The sequence below is a fragment of the Sinocyclocheilus grahami genome, unplaced genomic scaffold, assembly GCF_001515645.1.
Source record: "Sinocyclocheilus grahami isolate Dianchi unplaced genomic scaffold, SAMN03320097.WGS_v1.1 scaffold270.1, whole genome shotgun sequence".
Lineage (NCBI taxonomy): Eukaryota > Metazoa > Chordata > Actinopteri > Cypriniformes > Cyprinidae > Sinocyclocheilus > Sinocyclocheilus grahami.
In genome coordinates, this window is record NW_015505449.1 from 240,300 (window position 1) to 260,235 (window position 19,936).

The window sequence follows — 19,936 nt, forward strand, 5'->3', positions numbered from 1 at the left end:
GTAATGAATCTAGAATATATGAAAGTTTCACTTTTTGAAATGTTACACAAAAAAATTAACTTTTCATGATATTCAAATTTTTTTAGATGCACCTGTATTACGCCAAACCTGAATATATACTAACAGTATTTACTTAATTATGAATTATGTGTACTATATAATTCAAGAGGTGAATTGGCTACTGAGAAAGCCATACTGTAGCCTATATTCTAAATATTAACTCTTATATGGTCCACCACAGTCCCAATTGTGAAACTTTATTTCTTGAAGGTTCAGCAATGAACTTAAATGAAGTTATTAATAAATCAGTACTGACATTTTCAGCAGAAAATGGTATCGTTGACATTTCCTGAGGCTGGGCCATAACTGTTGGCGAGCATCTCAGGAACACTGGAGGAACCATCAGATCTTTGTCCAGTCAGACAGGGGGACCAGCACTATGTCATCCACTGGTTCATCAGGAGAGCAGCAGTTTCCTTATATGGTCAGTGCAACACCACATATGAAGTGTTTCATTACAGAGATAAAGAGGGAGATGGAACGAGAGAGTGTGAGGCTACTGGGAGGAGGTTCACTCTACATTATAAGAGACGTGTGTGCACACATAAAAACACAAATAGACACACGATAATGGTTTATATACATAATTCTTTATTAGTTCTGTGCTCAAGAGTCAGCACTTCACGTTATAAGTGACTTCCAAAAAAACAAGACGACAGGTCTTCATCACTGCATGGCTGCATCACTACAAGAAAGGAAAGACTGAAAATTATTAATTTTGTATGTTGTTTGCATTCAAGTAAAATTAAATTCCATTTAGACCCGATAAAATGTTTGTCTTTTACCAAATGTTTATCAGATATATGTACGAAAGCTATATATGTAAAAATTATATCTCACAATTATGTCTTTCTTGCAATTTTGCGATTAAAAAAAAAGTCACAATCACCTTTTTAAATTGTGTCAGAAACAGAAAGAAAAACAATTGTTAGATGCAAACTCGGAATTCTGAGAGAAAAAAAAGTTGCAAGATATAAATTATCAACAAATTATTTTTTAGGGTCATTACGTTTAATTAAATTGATTTCAGACTGAAGAAGAAAACAAACCTTATTCTAATGAGTTATTGTTGATTGAATGCTGTAATGAATTTTTCAACTGAAAGATAAAATTGCATAGTTAACAACATGTTGGGACATTATCATTATCAGATCCAATTGTTCTGATGATGAGGGTACACTGTAAGATGTTTCTTACACTTTTAATAAAAGCTACAAAGTCCAGCCTGTCTGGTTTGCAATTAGCTTCCCATTGGGTTTGACAGGGGAACCGGTGTGGATCTTGACATGCCCCATGACAGGTGCAGTGATGATGGACACACCGCTGTGGATTGGACGTGATGGGCGGCAGGCAGCACTGAATGGCCACGCTCCTGGTTGAGGTGGGTTCTGTATTAGAGGGTCTAATTCGCAGTTGGGTGCACAGCTGAGACTGTTCATCCATGAGCCGATTCAGCTTCTGTAAACATAACAGTACAGGGATAAAAGAAATGATGTTCTGCTGTATATTCAATACATTGCACTGCTGAAGGATGTTGGTGGGTTCAAATTCACGTTTGAAAGTGTTTTGCCCCATATTAAAATATTTGGAACATTTTATGTCAAAATGTGGCATTTTGCCCCAAGCCCTAATTTCTGATCCATAAGTCATATTTAATGTTTAGTTTATGAGTAGATTGAATACCATTTTAATGCTGTCATCATAGTGATGTACCAGATCAGACAGCTGCTGTTCAAGTGTCCCAGCTTCATGTTTGACAGCTGCTCGTAGCCTCAGAACATCTTCCACTTCCTCCCTGAGACACAAAATCAACTTTACACACTGCAAAATGCATGCTATTGAGGAGCACTATTAATCAGCGAGATATCCGTTATAACGGTATTCGTTATCACCTGTGGGAATCTGACAGAGATCCGATCACAGATGCTTGTTCTTCTTCTAGTCTCACTTCAATTTCTGTCAGAACAGCCTGGAACTTCCTCAAACATTTCACCATGTCTTCAAGCTCATCCAGAGAGTACTGGAAAGAGAAAGAGAAAGGATATCTGTCTGCTCCTGTGTGATCCCTTCTGGGAAAACAAGGTCTTTAAAAGTAGCTAAGCTGGTTTTTGGTGTGTAACAGCTGGTTTATTGCTAGAGGCTGGTTAAAACATGACGTCAGTCACACCAGCTGGTAGGTCCAACTGATTAACCAGCTCAAACCAGGGTTATTATAGTTAACAAAATCCAAACCAACAAAAATCATGTGCGTTACTTGAAATAAAATAAACATTAACTGAAATACATTTTTTTCAAAAACCTTAATCCTATTTTATTTCAGCTAGTTGCCAAGACCACTTTTCTCATTTTCATTTAGTTTAACTTGATGCACTAAAATAACTCAAATTGAAATAAAAACGCAGAGCAAAATTAACTAAAATGAGAGTGAAAACAGAATTTCATTTCATTTCAAAATATTAATATATCTCTGATACTAAAACAAAACTGGCTTGAACCAGGGGGTTTTAGCTAGATTTTCCAGTAGCAAGGAATATTTTGCTGTTCGTGACCTCTGACCTCCAAATGCAGGTAGCTTCAGTTGAGTGTTTGTAAGCGAGGATGTGAGTTAAAGGGGATTCTGGTGCGTGTGTGCTTGAAGGCTGTGAAGATTCTGAAGTGGTCAGTGTTCACTGTTTTCCGTTACACATGCAAATGAACCATACAAATTCAAATGAGCCTTATTAAACATAAGCAGTGTACAGCTTTTAATCTCTTCTGCCTGTTTAAGAGGCAGAAGAGTTTTTCCCAGAATAGAAATGTTTAATCTTAGTTTGTTTTTATAATCAGAGGAAAGATCTACTAGTGGTAAAGAACCCACTGAAGTCCATACTTCAAATGTGGAGCTCCTCCCACATATGATGGAACCAGTGTTTTTTGTTGTCGTTGTTTTTTCCATCACACCAAATATAAAAACAATGGGCCTCAAAGGCAACAGCAGAACACATTTCTCTGAAAGGTGAAATTTCATCATTACATAAAATTTTTTACACAGAAATTCTTAAGTAAACTGTCTATGCATTGAGCTGAATGCAACATTTTGTGTAAAAATTTTTTTAATTATTTACAAAGAATAATTTTCATAAATGAAACCCACTGATGGATGATTTATAAGGATACACTAACAACAAAATTCTGGTAAAATAGCGAAAAGACAATCATTACTTACAGTAAATGTTATGGCCGATAACCAATATATTAATTCATCTATTTATTAAGCACCAATAAAATATGACCAATATTAAAAATGTATACTATTTATAACATTTTGCTTAATTAAACATAAAATTGTGAATTTAGTTCACCAATGGTACAATGTAGTGTACAGTATGAAATGTATGTATGAAAAACATTTTAAGATTTGCTACAGATTATATTTAATAGTGTTATTAAAATATTGTTTTAAAATATTAATTTAAGGGAGTGTTTAATGATGGCAATCTAAATTTAAAATATATATATATATATATATATATATATATATATATATATATATATATATATATATATATATATATTATATCAACCAATAATCAATATGCTATCTATATCATGCATCCCTAATAATTTAGGATGTACAAAAAAGAGCATTATTGGAATTTTACACCTCAGACCGTCATAGATAATGATAATTTGAAGAGTAACTTCTACTTACAGGCAGACTGGGGGACAGCTCAGGGTGAGGTTTTGCCCAGCCACTGTCGTAGCCAATTTGCGACCCGCAGTAGAAGCATCGCTGCGCCCCTGCCCACAATGCGCCCTGCAGTCTGTGATCCTCCTCCTCATACGACAGTCCCGTGTCCAAAGATATTGACCGCGTGCGCAAACGTCCAAGATCTCCAGAACATTCCTCACTGTTCCATAAGTGAGGTGGAGATGTGTCCACAGATGTGAACGGTGTCTGTGTGGTGGGTGTTTGTGCTGTTCCCGAGTCATTATCCGTGATCACATCAGACCAGGACTTCCTGGAGAAAGACTCTCTCCTGAGTTTGAGCGCTGTGGGGGAATTGTGTCCAAAGGGTGCATCAGAGGACACGGTTTTGCCCTGGGTAGAAGCTGGAGATTCCTGCATCAGATCCAAAGCTGGATCTTTTTTGCCCAGCTCAAGATTATTTGTAAAGGTATCCACAACATCTGTCCTCAGATTAGTAGGACTCAAGTGCAAGTTTTTCTCGGCAGATTTCAATTCCTCAAACAGGGACATGCCTTCCCTATAAACACGTTGGTCTGGACTTCCTGATCCTTGCAGTCGGTCACAAATTTCAGTCTGATAACCAACGGGATCCATTTGAACAAAGTATGCTAGAGTGTAAACACCATTACTGCTAACTTTACTAATATCTGATGATAAAGAGTTTTCTTTTTCACTTATTATTTTCCTCAACTCTCCTGAGTCAAACATAGAGTCTGCTGTTCCCAGAACAGTTTTGCCAGAGTGTGCCGTAAGCGAGTGTTTTTGGTTTGACTCCGTTTCACAGTTCTGTTCATCTATAGCTTCTGATCTCATCTGTTGATCCTCTGTGCTATTTTGTGATATTGCATTCAGCATCTGCAAAATGCAGAAGCAGCATGGGAAATCAGACAAATAAACACACCCAAGCAAGTGCTAAATATCCACATTGCTTAATGCCTGCTCCACTAAGCACCAAATCTAACTGTAAAAATAATGGCTACAGATATTGTATCCAAACAGGTTTCCCCAACACTTCGCTGTCTGTTTTGTTTGAACAAACAGATCCCGTCTCAAACTCAACACTAGTTGAGATTGGCCGCTCATGTCAAAGCTGCATTTACTTGTCCAAAAATACAGTAAAATATTATTAGGAAATATTATTACAATTTAAAATAACTGCTTTCTATTTTAATATATTGTAAAATGTAATTTATTCCTGTGATGCAAAGCTGAGTTTTCAGCAGCCATTACCCCAGTCTTCAGTGTCACATGATCTTTCAGAAATTATTCTTATATGCTGATTGGCTGCTCAATGTTGAAACAGTTGTGTGGTGGTGTAATACATTTTAAGAAAATATATGAAGATATTTTAGAAAAATTGTAATATATAAATAATAAGAAAATATATAGAAAATTGTTTTAGAAAAAATGTATTTTTTTATTTCTCTATCACAGAAAAAAACACAAGATTTAACACAATAGCAGATACAAACTACTAACACCATTAATATAGGTACTCAGACCTTCTGCAGTATGTAAATAAAGAAAGAACTGAAGCACGTCTTACCTTCATGAGCTCGGGTCCAGGGTTGTTTTGCTGGGACAGCGCAGGTATGAAGGGATCCTCTAGGAAGCCGCTGCTGTCTGATTGACAACTGTTCGTTCTCATCACATAAGATCCGATTCGTTCACCTACACGGAAACAAGAGCTATTATCATGCGGCCACATATCACAAGCGTTCAGAGGAACACTAAAGCCTCTTGATCAGACTAAACAAACAAGTCAATTTTCCACAGTACTGTGGTTAGGTGGATATTACCTCAACTATACAGCATGCAGCCTGCTGCACATATGAAAATGACCGAACAATCGCATGAGTCATTTGCATAATATCAGAGATGGAAATTGATCTAAGTAAATTATTTGAATCCACACCGTGGCTTTTAAAAATGTACGTTTTTCATGAAGCAAAAGGAACAATATTGCATTTTAAACTTTATCTTTTTCTGAAGTACAGGTGTTAGCCTGTACAAAACTTGCCACTACAATGCTAGGGGTAGTTAGCAGGGCATTGCTGTGCGGTCGCTATAGTGTCCTAAGTGGTTGTTAGCACATTGCTATCCAGTTGCTTGGGTGTTTTAAAAACGACATGCACCTCCAGGATCCACTGGATCATTGCAGCTCCCAGGAATACTTCCTTCGTCAAAACTCTGGATCTGAGAAACAGTCAACAACATTAGAAAGGGAACAATGTGGAAGTAAATACAGAGGACCTCATTGCAGATCAATAATACTTCACCTCTTCCAGCTCGAAAGATTCAGCAGGCCGTTGCAGACTCTCTTTGGCTGAAGACGGGAACGAGTCAAGCTTCAGAAGGTCTGATGTTCCTCTTGCCGTCAGGCTGTTTAGAACCGGCTCAGCTGAGTCTGAATTAATGCTCTGCTCCTCTTCTAGTGGGGAGAGACAGCTGTTGTCCGACACCCTTGTGCGTTTGGAAGGGATCCTTTTATCTACCATTGGCATCTCAGATGATTCTGGGCCGGATAGAGCTGAGGAGGTCAAAGGAGGGGGCATGTGCTGATTCTGTAACGTTTTGGCTTGGCTGAGGCTCTTCTTGGAGGCTCTACGCAGAATCATGACCATGCGTTTTCTCCTCTCTCGTGCTTCTGCGGACATCCGGGAGGCTGTAGATGTGTCCACATCCTGAGTATTTGCACCGACCAGAGAGGAGAACGTCGTGGTGACCTGCTGAAGAACCTCGAGTTGTCTAAACCGATCTGAACGCCGGGAGAAAAAGAGATTTGCATAAAACTCTGCTTATCTTTCAACACACAACAGCTGTACAGGAAATGATTGTCAACTTCTGTTTTTGCTGTTTCCCACAATATTTAAACCACATTCAACCTCTGAAAACACCTATGTACTGTTTAAAAAAATAAAAATTGGGGATTTTTCAGTGATGCCATAGAAGAACCATTTTTGGTTCCCCAAAATAGCTTTAGTGAAGAGTTTATTTCTTAATGTAAATAAAAGATAACCAGTATAAAGAACCATTTGTGCAATGAGAAATCAACACTCTTAAAAATAAACTTATTTATTGGAATCTATGGTTCCATGTAGAACCTTTAAAGGTGCTTTATGAAAATTTTTGACTGTACTAAAGCATAAAATACCATAATATGTTTGCCGAAATTGAGGACACATGTTTGTTCACATACTTATTTCTCTGAAAATCAATGCTACAGCCAGGTATTCTATTTTTGAAATGTGTGTTCAGAATGTCTGTTTTTGTTTTTGGTCTTTATGATTCCGCCCACTGCCAATTTCCCCAATAGTCTTTCAACACTCCGGGTTGGCAATTGGCAGACTGCAGCCATGGAAGCCAGCAAACAAATTGGGTCAGAGATCGCAGATTCTACCCAACCTAAAAAGCCTCTGCATCTATCCAAAAAGCTCTTTGACCAGAGGCATATGAAAACTTGGATAAATCAACTCATCAACTTGCAGTGTAAGGCTCATCGTCTTCCATTGTGAGTTACTTGCACTCTTTCTTCTTGTGTGTGCTAATCTGGCAACCCGCGTGATCGTTGCGTCTGTGGAAGAGGGGGCAGGAGAAACGACTTTCTCCAATATTTTGATTTTGAACTGCAGTACACATTTCAACCGCTAGCTGTCAATATTACATACTGCACCTTTAACTTCTATGGAACGATAAGCTGCATCAGGCTGAATGTTTTTAAGAATGGTAATTTTCCAGTTATATTTCCACTTGAGCTTGGTATGGCATGGCATGATTAAAACGATATATATATATCTGTATATATATCCATACCAGCTGGTCCGGATCGGCATGGAATGGAATAGTTAAGCAGCGAGAACAGATTCCAATGCCAAAAGTGTGGCAATAAAGAAAAGATATTTAAAAGGGCAATTCACTCCTCAAAAATTATGAATGCCTTATTTCTTCCATGGAAAGGAAACATATTTAATATTAATATTAATAAAAGAGATTTCAAGCTTCAAAAAGGATTAAAAAGTACCATAAAATCATCATTTTAAAAAATGTGGTCCATATGTATTATGCACTATATTTCAGTTCTTCTTAGACCTAAACTAATATATGTTTTTTGGGGGGGGGTTTTGGAGTTTGACATCCCCAGTCCTCTTTCACATTCATTATACTGAATCAGTGCCAAGAATGTTCTAAAGAAATTCACTGTTTGAGTTCCATGGAAGAAAGAAAGTCATATAAGTTTAAAACAATGTGAGGTTGAGTAAAAAAATGACACATTTTTGTGTGAATTTGACGAAACTTGCTCACTTCTGACATCCTCGTTTTCAACGTCCATTCGGTTCTGCTGAGCTTCCAGAAAGAGCTGAAAGCTGATGCCACGAGCGCAGGACTGGTAATTGAGGAATCGGGCTGGGATTCTCCCTGTAATGTCAGGCTCTTCAGTGCCAAAACCCAAATCCAGCAACAGTTCTTCAGGGTCATCCTGCAATATGTTCAACACGTCCATTACACTGCAAAACAAAACAAAAACAACATTAACAGGAATACCAACAAATTAAAGTCTTAAAGTAAATGATCGACAGGTGGGGAAGGTTGTTCAGGAGAACCAGACCTGACATCAGATGGTATTGAGACATTTGACGCAAAGCTGTTCCACCTGGACAGAGCAGGAGGATCTTGAGATGACCTGTGCGTGGATGACACCAGCAAACATCAGTGAATAGAAGACAAACACCGCTGACCTTCCTTTCCTAAACACCAAAGCCAGTCACTCACTTCCGGTCAGAATCGCTCTTCTCCTACCTCATTGCCCCATCAGTGACATTCCACCTCATGCAAACCAGCCCAGCAGCCCATGCGGTGGCATGTCAACAAATCAGCATTTGCATGGGAAATATGCAAGGTTTCTGGCAGGTGCCTGAACAAGCCTACATCACGCACTTACACAGCACTCTGTCTGATATATAGTATATACACACACGTTCATAGTACATATTCATATAACAAATGTACAACTTCAAGTCATTTCAAACACTTTGATGTGACACAGATATGCAGTGCGTATTCCTATATACAGCAAATGAACAGTGTATAGAGGACCTTTTACATGGCCTTATATATATTGATACCATATTGGTTATTTTGGATATTTAATTGCACATGCTCATTCCTTCTGTTTTTACATTTAGATTATCTTTGCTGTCATCTATAACTCACTTCAGGTTAATATTTAAAACACTAATAATTTAATTAATAACACTGTTAAAAGTAATGTTTAGCAAATATAAAAATGAATATCCATTTTTCATATTATACAATTTTGTGGCAGTTATTGTTAGACAAAAATAGTATAACATTTTAATATCGGCCATAACATGTAAATAATTATCAGCTTATCATATCGGCTACATCCAGGTAAAATTCAAAGTTAATCAAGTTATAAATGAAAGTGCTGCACAAAAGACAATGAATACTAAGTATGTTCTTACCTCAGAAGGTCTCGTACAGACTTGAGAGAGCGTCTGCCATATAAAGATGCTGTATCAGACACAAAAGAAACACAGAGGAGTTCTTATAAACATCTGCGTTTTCAATTAAACACCTCCAGACAGCGTTACAGTAGCTATATTAGGTCAATATTCTTCATTGTTGTTTTGATGTTCTGATGTCTTCTCATAAACAACTGAACAGAAGACTTTGGCATGTTGACAGGGACGTGCTGATGTCTTCTTAAAAGTGGACCCTGTTCCAAAGTGCCCAGCATATTTTCCTAAACCAGCGCCTTTGTTTAATCTCTGCGGATTCCGAAGAGCACCAATCCATTTAGTCCTGTACCTTCCATTGCTGCTGTGTTACAAAACCAAAGCACCTCATTCACTAGAAGGGGAGTGTCTGGCAGCGCAACTGACATGAATGAGAGATTCAGAGGAGGTTACTTAGGAAAAGCAACTTTTCCTAAGAAGAGACAAACAGATGAGAGTCAAGACAATTACTACAAAGTGACTCTGAAAAGGAAGAACCCAGGACAGAAGACAGCATGCTAAGAAGACAGACAGAACCCTGAAGAAAAACAGCACACTGAGCAGAAAGAAAACATTAATAGGTGGTCGACGTGAATATGATCATTCAGAAATGTTAACATATGAAGAATGTCTGGCAGGAAATTCTGGCAGAATGTCTGTTCTATTGTATCATATTATGTCACTCTATCTGACTATTTATAGTATCATTCTGCATTTATTCTTAAATTGGTTTATGAGGAAGCTACACTACTGAATAGTTTTGTCCTGTTTTTGTTGGGCTAAAGATACATTTCCAAGTGAGTAGACAATAAAGATTCTAAACTTCTGTTTGGAAAAATATTTTCTCAATAGGGGCAAAAACAGGACAATGTTAGAACATGTCAGAGCTTAACTTGAGATTTCATAAAGGAAGTTTCTGTAACACAGCCCCTGGTGCCTGAAGTGAAAGGTCAGCTCAAGGTAAACCTCAGTAGTCACAAGGATTATGCACAGGATAATTTTAGCCTAGTAAGACACATACTTCCATGTATATCAAAGTGAAATAAATGAAGGCAACAATTTGCATGGCCTTTTTTTAGTTGAATTAATGTAATCTAAGTAAATGCCTTCACTGAACTTAAAAGTTGATGTAAAATTTAACAATTATTGTAACAAATATTATTCAGATTAAGTAATAGTTCAGTTATATCAATGTAAAACGTTATTTGTGATTTTAAATTGTTCAATATTACATACCAACTTATTCTCCCTAGACATGTCATTAGGAGAAATGTGCTTTTTGTCTTAAACTATTAAAGGGGTCATATGATGCTGCTAAAAAGAACATTATTTTGTGTATTTGGTGTAATGAAATGTGTTTATGCGGTTTAAAGTTTAAAAAACACATTATTTTCCACATACTTAACATTATTGTTTCTCCTCTATGCCCCGCCTTTTTGAAACGCGTCGATTTTTACAAAGTTCATCGTTCTGAAAAAGCGAGGTGTGCTGTGATTGGCCAGCTATCCAGTGCGTTGTGATTGGCCGGATACCTCAAGCGTGAGACGGAAATGTTACGCCCCTACCATACTGTTGATGCCGTGTCCGGCCGGAGCGATGAGACAAAAACATTAAAACCCATTACAAACGAGGCATTTGTTGCATCCAGTGGGGACATAATTACTGGTTCTAATGACTTATACTGTCTTTTACATAAAACCCTGTCTGCATTTGTGATCAGAGAAATGACAAACAACAAGTGCTAATCTATACTGCCCAAAACTCATCCTTTAAATGAAAACATACTTACGTGAGTCAGAACTGCCGGCATTTTAGTCTAACGTTACTCTCCCAGGATCAGTAAACAGTCCTCCATAAAATGTGCTGCACACATCTGGATATTTGGGTTAAACTGTTCTGGAACAGTGTTGTAAATACAACTTAACCACTGATTTGTAGTCATGTCCTCTTTTGGAAGACCAAACAAAGTAGTTTTGCTTTCACAACGAAAAACACAGCGGCCTAGTGGAAGACCCGGCTTAGCATTAGCTGAGGCCGGGCTAGAGTGAGCTGAAGCGGCGGGGTTGAGAACGGCGCAGCCGGCGGATCCGACGAAGGAGCGGCAAGCACATGTGACTACCCCGGACTTCGTCCATGGTGAAAGCACAACGAAGCACACAGCGTCTTCAGGACATGGCGGAAAGCGGCAACAATACTACAGTGAGAATAAAAGTTACACCTTCTTTCTTTGCGTGAACATTTGGGTGGCGTTATGCAAATCTTCCCACATAGTGAGGTAGATATGTGGGGGCGTATTAGAACGAGCCATTTTAGGTAGGTGTGGCTGACTCTTAACTTTTATAAAGAATATCTCTTTGGATTTGAGACTTTAGTCTTTGCAATTTTACAGATCTTCTTTATGCACCAAGAGCTTGTAACACTTCAAAGAGAAAGGAAAACTTGAAATCGCATCATATGACCCCTTTAAAACGTGAACATCCATCACATGAATTCATTAGAAAAAAACAATAACTAAAATGTGAACTGTGTAAATGAACAGTCAGACAATGCAACCATGACTAGTCATGCCCCAGTGCATACTGGGAAAAGAGTGACTAAGACTGAATTACAAGATCAAATTTTCAATGTAGGCATATTTGAACTATAAAGCATAAATCTAACTCATCTATTGTGCTTATTTGTGGTCTTTTAAAAATCAAAGTACAGGAAAACTATTGAGATGAATTACTTGAAAACTTCAGAGTGGCAAGTAAACAAAAACACTACAATAATCAAGTAAATCTTAGGTTACCTTTTCTGCATTAATTACAGTAGAATCTTGTTTGAAGAGTATCCTTAACTATAACCAACTTTGAAAGGGAAATTATGGGTTGATAAGAATACTATTGAAGCCCATAAATGCTCTAAAATCTGATTGTATTAGTTGATCTGGTTGGTTGGTTTTCTTCCGGGACCTACATGGATGTTGATCTAGTATGACATAATGAACATGTAATACTTGGGTAAATCATGTTAAGTTTAGGCGCACGACTTTTTTCTGCTTTATCTACTCCTGCTTTATCTACTCCTTATCTTTTCCATCTCATTCCATTCAAGTCTATGCGGTGACGCATCTCAAACAGCAGGGACTGGACTGTCTCACTTTCTACCAGTGTTTGTGATAGAAGGTATGGAGAGGTTTGCTATGTTTAAAATCCAGGTTTAGCACAGGCCTTCTGAACACCAATGTATTCTAAAACACAGACTCCATATGCCACTGTATGCTCAATACGTCAATCTTCATGCTCAATGTATGCTCAATACGTCAACAAAAATCTTGATGCCAACCAACGTCACTCATTCATATCGCTCACATGTCTTGTTTCAGATGGGTATTTGGTTAAACTGAACCGAGCAATACAAAACTGTGAATGTTTACCTTCCACTCCCAGTGCCAGATCATCTTCTCCGCTCTCATTTCTTCTTATGGGCTTCACTGAAAGCAAAGCAATATGTTTTACAATACAGTATTTAAAAGTGTAAAATTCAGAGGCAGTAAGTCATGCCCTCAGGTCAGTAGGTCAGCTAACTCTGTTATAATGGTATAAACCAGCACAATGTCAGCCATCACAGAGAAATTACTAACTGAGTCATGAATCATATCAGCATGTTAATTACATATCCAACACAAAGTTTACACAGAGCTCCGGGGTTAAATGGGCATTCACAAGATCTCTTTGCATATGCATTCAGCTGATCACATTTATCATACAGTCAACTGAATTGAAATACACAGCAACTATAAAGCAACAAATATACACTGAAATCCTCGTCAATGTTGCATTTTATCCTTTATCTTCTGAATCACTTTATTGTGATATGATGATAATAAATATATGATACATTTTAAGAATATAGAAAATATATGATAATAAATACAAATATAATAACATCATTTATATATGTATATATATATATACACACACATTCCATGCCAATCTCATAAGCGCAGATAGTTTTTTTTTTTTTTGTGGGGTTTTTTTTTTTTCAAATGGGACAGGTAAACTTACCCTTCGTCTCCAGGACAACCTCTGGTTTTGTATCATCCCTTAAACAAGGAAGTCAAATTATATTAGTGACCAGATCTGAAATGCTTTGAAGAATCTAATCTGGGAAGAAATGCAAGTTATAACAGATGGCACAATGGAGCAGCTGAAACCTTTTGAGAAAGGTTTACCCCTAAATAAAGCCACAATGAAAGAGGCATGAACACTTGTGAGATTCTGCTTACTTGGAGATTGCCGTAAGCCAGCGCTCTACGTTGTCTCCATCACACTTGCCTGTTTAAAATACAAAGGACAGCAAGTCGTTACAACATTCACCCTGCTTCTTTAATGTTTGAAATTTATTGCTGCGGTCTGGATGAGCCATTGATTTACAGAGCTCCAGGGATACATGGGCGTTCACTGTGCTGCTTTGCATATTCTGTGAAGTGAGCAGGACTTCTGAGGTCTGGATGATCCATGGAATTACAATTTGACCAACACTAACACCGATTATCATAATAAAATTTCCCAGGTCCCTGGAACATCTCGAACATCAAAGTCTACATCGCAGCACACTGCACTTCCACGAAACAGCACAACATCTCAGTTACTCACTTGTGTCTGAATTGATAACAGGAACAATATCAAAGTTATCCGTCCTGTTCCATCTAGTCCTGGAGGTCTGTAGAATTGCTCTTCTGGCGGCAGATTTACTGGTGGACATTGTTGTGGTCATGAGATTCACCCCATTCAAAAATTATGAGCAAACACTTCAATCTGAGCTCATCTTCTCTAGACCATCACTAAAAGATACAAATGTATTTAATTCCTAAACGCTGACAGTTAGAAAAACACAAAGATTTGCAGAATGAACATGAAAATGTAATATTTATGGTGTATATATATATATATATATATATATATATATATGCTTTTTCATTCATGCTACATTATTTATCTATGGTACAACTGGGCTAATGACTAAAACAATATACAAAAGTACTTTCCTAAATACCTTTTTGTCTCTGAGTACTGCAACATTTTCCTAATCCATTACGCACAATGGCAGCACATCAAATTTCATGTAATTTGATCTAAAAATGTTGCAGATTTATGTGGTAAATGAGAATGCCTGAAATAACCCCACATATTTTAAGACAGAACACTTGTGTAATAACCAGTTTTGTTCAAGGTCAGTAAATCAATAGATGTTCAGTATCTGTTGAATACGTTAAAAGATATTTGTAGTTTAAAGCCCCCAGGTTGTTGGACATAAATGTGCTGGTATGTCTGTACTAACACTGCAATATGTACACACAAAAAAGGCACAAAAACACAAAAAACCTGAATAATATAGGAGTATATTAAATATTTAGATAAAAGGTTACAAAAAGTGAAAGTTATTAGATTGTGCCTACAAAATAGAAATAAAATAAAATAAATAAACACTTGTTTTAACCAAACGTAGTTTAGAAATGGTATATTTTGGAAACTAAAATGTTCCTGAAGATCTTATTTAGCTCAGGTTCAGGTGTGTTTAAGATTAGAGTTGAAACTGAACTTTGCTGGAAGGTAGATCGCGATATCTAATGTAATCGCGAGGAACAGGATCGGGCATCCCGATAATAATAGGATTATTTAGTCACAAATATCATAAGTTAAGAGAAAATATTCCACAAGCAAACTTGTCAGTGAATAAATGCAGATTCTAAATAAACAAAAATACCAACCATAATACTATATACCTAGCTATTATATATATAAAAAAAAGCTTCTATATCTGATGTCCCTTATAACGAAACCACCACAATCCATATTGCTTGTAACAAAAATGTAAGACAAATAAAAAAATATTACAATTTCGTGAATAAACTATAAACACAATTACAAATAAACCACAAAATAACGGTGCAAGTAAGCCTATGATGAACCTAATATCAATTTGAAACAATATGATCATAAACATATGATCAAAAAAGACTATTCAAGGCTATAATCAAGTTAGGAAAACATAAAGTCGTGATGGACCGCAGTGTGACCGCCATCACAAACACTCACCTGCGCTGCAGCGGAGCACATCCACACTGAACACCTGCCACAGCCCACAGCACCTCTGCTTTCATTTAGTGTCGGATCGCTATATCTACCCCAGCTAAAAATTTTATTTAAATTAATTTGTAAGTGAACATAAATAAATGACCAATTTAATATAAATGTAATAAAATGGTGTCTGAAGGAATCAATATAATTGTAATGTTAATTAAATAAATTAATATTAAAATAACATTTAAATATTAGTATTTTTATTCAATAAAATACATTTATTTTTAATTCATTTGTAAATGAGAATGTTTTTATGAATGAATAAATAAATGTAATATTAATTGCATTAATAAAATGTAATAAAATTGCGTCTGAAGGAGTCAATAAAAATAAGAAATGAATAATCAATTGTCTTCATACATTTTTTAGCCAGTTGTTTTTAATAATCTATAAAGGACACATCTATGCCGCCTTCAAAATCGAAATAGATGAAGGCATCTTAGTAGATGAGCTGTTATGTAAACCTACCTTTGTACACTGCCTATGCTCAGAACAGATCATTCTTCTGACTTCACTGAAATACACCTATGCTTTTTTTATCTTAAGAGGGAATTTGGAATATTATTGGATGAAAATGTCGTATTATTAACAGTTACTTACAGATTTTATATGTGTGAACTCCATCTATCTCGTGTGGGTTTAAGTCTTGGCAGAATGGCGATAGTGCCTTTGACTGTGACTTTGTGTGCTTGTGCTCGTTTTGGATGGAGCTTGTTACAGGCTGTCTGTGGGTGGTTTTGCACAGACCCTCGCGAGGCTGTCGGTTGGTCACAGGGTCCAGACCATGACTAATCCAAACCCCACCAGGCTGACCAGATGGGGCTTTCAGATTGCCTGAAAATAAGAGCAGGCCAACATTTCAGAGGAGGAAATAACAAACGCAGAACGACATAATCTAGGTCAAGTGTCATTTTATCAGCGTTTATGGAAAATGTAGATATTACAAACCGAAGATAAACGTATCATAACAATGTAATCAATGTACGCAAACAAACGTACCAGAAATCTTCCTCATAAACATCAGCCCTGGTGGCTCGCTTCAGAGCGTGAGTGTGTTTGGATGAGAGTGAGCGTCCGTGTTGCCAGATCCTGTTTTCCAGAACACTCACAGGAGCCTCAGAGTGTCGGAGATTAAATTAAGGCCTAAGTGGGGACAGCTGCCTGCTGAAACCAAAGACATTTAGGCCCGTTCCTGAGGGTGAACCGTCCAGCAGGCTGTCCAAATCAGCTCCAGCATGAGGATCCCTGCTACTGGGGTTAAATTGGGTATATCAAAATAAAAATGACTACAGCCAGATGAGTTTTGGCACTAGAGGAACAATATACAAGTTGCGCTTAATTGAACAAATCTGTATAAAATTGTGCGTGCTTGCGTGGAATCACACTTCTAAGTGTTTGTAAGCCTTCTCAGATACCCATGCATGTTTTAATGTGCATGCAGTCTGTTTCTGATTTGTGGAGTAAAAGAAGAATAGCATTTCAAATCTCTTTTCTAAAAAAAAGTCGTTTTAGTCGTTTCTGACATCTCTTACTGCCATGGATCATTAACATCTCTAATACACTGTTAGACTCTTATTAGCTGCTAAAGACTCAAAAAATAATGTACATGAGAGCATGTATGCATTCAGGAAGTAGAAAATGAATGTTAACGTCTGAGATGCTTTTTCTCTGGGTAGAAGTGAAGGATAAGCCACAATAAAAGACAAAACAGGCCGATTTCCAAAACAATATTTGTTGTACCTCTCATTGCATCAGGGCAGATGATCAGACAAGCCTGGAGAAGCTGCTGATGGCAAATGATGAAATGACATGCAAAAAAGCAGCTGGGGCCACGCTAAAGCATAACATTTCCATAACATTCCAACAACTAGTAGAGGGCAGATAGTCCAGTAAACATCAATGCTGTGCCCAGCATTTTTATATGAAGACACTTCAAGCTAATTTTTAACAACTAATGCTTATTTATCAGGGAAAATGTACATTTATAAATACATTTACTCTTTTCAGATGCTATTTTTATTCAAAACATCAAATGGATTAAAAAAATTGTTCTTTTATTTAATTTAAATGTAGACAAAAACACATTCTGGTCTCATGAGGAGCCAAATATGGCCTTAACATCGCCACATTCAGGGTTGCTTCGCCAGCAGATGCCAGACGGTTTAGGAAGAAGCCCAGCATGAGTTGTGCCAGAAGAACCTAATCTGGACTGGGCAACAAACGCAAGAGACTGCAGGAGACTGTAAAGGACAGCACCGGTCCAATGTGTGCCTCCACAGGGCCAAAAGAGAGGGTACGACCCATTTAACCCATGCCAAAGATTTCACCCGTGCCAGATCACTTTATACCACATCCACCTTCCAACCAGATCAGATTTGTGCAATCGCGTTGCGACGGAGTCACAGACACACACAGAGTGAGGTTGCTCGGAGAAGGTTCACCCTGATGGACATACTTGGCACGACTTCGACATAAATCACAGTCAAATCAACATTTCTGGCACGATGCATCCTCACAGACACACACACAAACACACTTCCCCCATTCGCTCCCACTAGTCCCTGGACTATAGCATTGGCTAGGTACAAGAGTGAAATTAAAATCACTTAACATTGTGGATCAGCGGCCCTGAGCAGATCATTTCTTCATGCAAATCACAGGGGGAAATCAAGGCTCTGTTTTCAAGCATGGCAACAGTTCATATTTTACATCAAAGGCATATTTTGTTTTGGCTTGTATGCAGTTGCATGTAACAGTAATTATAATGAGAAAAGGGAAATGAGAACTTTAGAACTACTGATGCACCAGTATGATGAAGTTCTTCTGTGATAGAAATTTATTTATATATATATATATATTAACAATATTATATTATATTATATTATATTACAACTGTTTAATTACATTTAATTGTTATATTAAAACAATTAAACCTCTGCAACTATTGGCCCCTTTAGAGGTTGAATCATGAAACTTTAAGTTACTTACGGAAGAATATTGTTTTGAGAATTACGTGAGTTGTGCTTAGGCTTCGCTGTCCTGCGCGGATGAATCTGATGGTTTGAGGCGTGTATCCATGGTTACAGGTGATCTCGCCTGGAAAAGATGGATTTTCTCCCACCTAACAGTACTAGAGTCGCCTGGACTTCTTTTCTGTACTCGCTGACCAGGGGTGCGTTTCCCAATAGCTTCGTAAGCCTAAGCAGATCGTAAAGACGATCGTACGACTGATCTCAGTATAACGGTATTTTTCCCAAAAGCATCGTAACTTAAGTAGCACTTGAAAATCATCGCAGATCTACGAGTGCTCTGGGCTGCGTTTTTCGATAACGATTGATCTTAGAGCTAAAGAGCGTTTTCTACGTCTCGCCTGGAAAAGATGGATTTTCTCCCACCTAACAGTACTAGAGTCGCCTGGACTTCTTTTCTGTACTCGCTGACCAGGGGTGCGTTTCCCAATAGCTTCGTAAGCCTAAGCAGATCGTAAAGACGATCGTAAGAGTGGGATGAATTAATGCACATTCACATTTAGTCTAGAACTACAGTAACATCATATTTAGCGCACACAATTCCTCTGTACTCCCGATTACTCCCGATATGGGGACAGGAGACTTGTCAATCAATAAATTGGGAAAACAAAGTAACTGCTTGATTACTTTTTTTAAAAGTATCATCCAGGTGGATGCTGCATACTGGTGGTGGACGAGGAGATACCCCCTGACAATGTAAAGCGCTTTGAGTGCCTAGAAAAGCGCTATATAAATGTAATGAATTATTAATTATTATTATTCATTAATAAGCATTTACATATTAGGATTAAATAAATAAAAATAATTACATATAAACACATTAACAATTACATAATAAAACATACGTAAATGTATGTATTATAGTTTGTAAATATGTTTATAAAATATTATTTTCTTTCTTAAAGAAGTACACAGCTGCAATAACTATTTTTTATAACATGTATACAAATTATTCTATATAGAAATATGTATGTATTATTCACAAAAAGGTGCCATTTTAAGCAACAGTTCCTTCTGCATGAACATCCTTCTCCTCTGAGAAACTGATGTTATTCATTTTTAAAAACTGAATTATGAATTATGCATATGCCATACTGTCAGACCATTAAGACTGTGGCTGTCGTACACACAGGTATCTTTGTGTCAACCCTGTTTGATTATATTTAAAATATATCATATTTACTTTTTTTAAATGCAAGAAGAAGAAAAAACAATAACAAAGAGGGCATATTTTTTATTAGAAAATCATTTTTATTGATTGTAATATTTTGCCTTTCCTTGTCATCAAATCCATGTACACGAGATTAGCTTCGAGGCCTATCATCAGCAGACGTCTTGAACTCTAAAAAGACCATCTTTAGTTTCTTTAGCAGAGCTACTAATCTTAATACTTGTGTGTGTGTGTCTGTGTGTGTGTGTGTGTGTGTGTGTGTGTGTGTGTGTGTGTGTGTGTGTGTGTGTGTGTGTGTGTGT

The 19,936-nt window shown here is 37.2% G+C and overlaps 1 protein-coding gene across 2 annotated transcripts; it reads right to left on the reverse strand.

The window, feature by feature from the left end:
- Positions 1-666: 666 nt before the first annotated feature.
- LOC107599654 (coiled-coil domain-containing protein 129-like) lies at positions 667-15,477 on the reverse strand. 2 transcript variants are annotated; one of them, XM_016291303.1, is made up of 17 exons: positions 15,390-15,477; positions 13,947-14,134; positions 13,577-13,625; positions 13,356-13,393; positions 12,725-12,781; positions 9,274-9,322; positions 8,397-8,471; positions 8,093-8,295; positions 6,070-6,548; positions 5,926-5,986; positions 5,337-5,461; positions 3,752-4,645; positions 1,953-2,080; positions 1,744-1,855; positions 1,258-1,518; positions 1,110-1,158; positions 667-745 (listed from the first exon to the last, which is right to left on the reverse strand). In XM_016291303.1, exons 2-16 carry the CDS (start codon positions 14,065-14,067, stop codon positions 1,111-1,113), a joined length of 2,700 nt encoding a protein of 899 aa, XP_016146789.1. In that variant the 5' UTR covers positions 14,068-14,134; positions 15,390-15,477; the 3' UTR covers positions 667-745; position 1,110. The 2 variants fall into 2 exon arrangements, with proteins under 2 accessions (XP_016146789.1, XP_016146790.1); XM_016291304.1 differs by lacking the exon at positions 15,390-15,477 and adding an exon at positions 14,347-14,444.
- Positions 15,478-19,936: the final 4,459 nt, after the last annotated feature.

What these genes read in the sequence shown, in the direction of transcription:
- LOC107599654 (XM_016291303.1), bottom strand. Translation starts at nt 14,067, where the DNA reads ATGACCACAACAATGTCCACCAGTAAATCTGCCGCCAGAAGAGCAATT. An exon ending in GGTTGTCCTGGAGACGAAGG is followed by an intron (nt 12,782 to 13,355) that starts GTAAGTTTACCT and finishes CTTTGCTTTCAG; the next exon opens with TGAAGCCCATAAGAAGAAAT. An exon ending in TCTCTGTCAGATTCCCACAG is followed by an intron (nt 1,856 to 1,952) that starts GTGATAACGAAT and finishes TTTGTGTCTCAG; the next exon opens with GGAGGAAGTGGAAGATGTTC.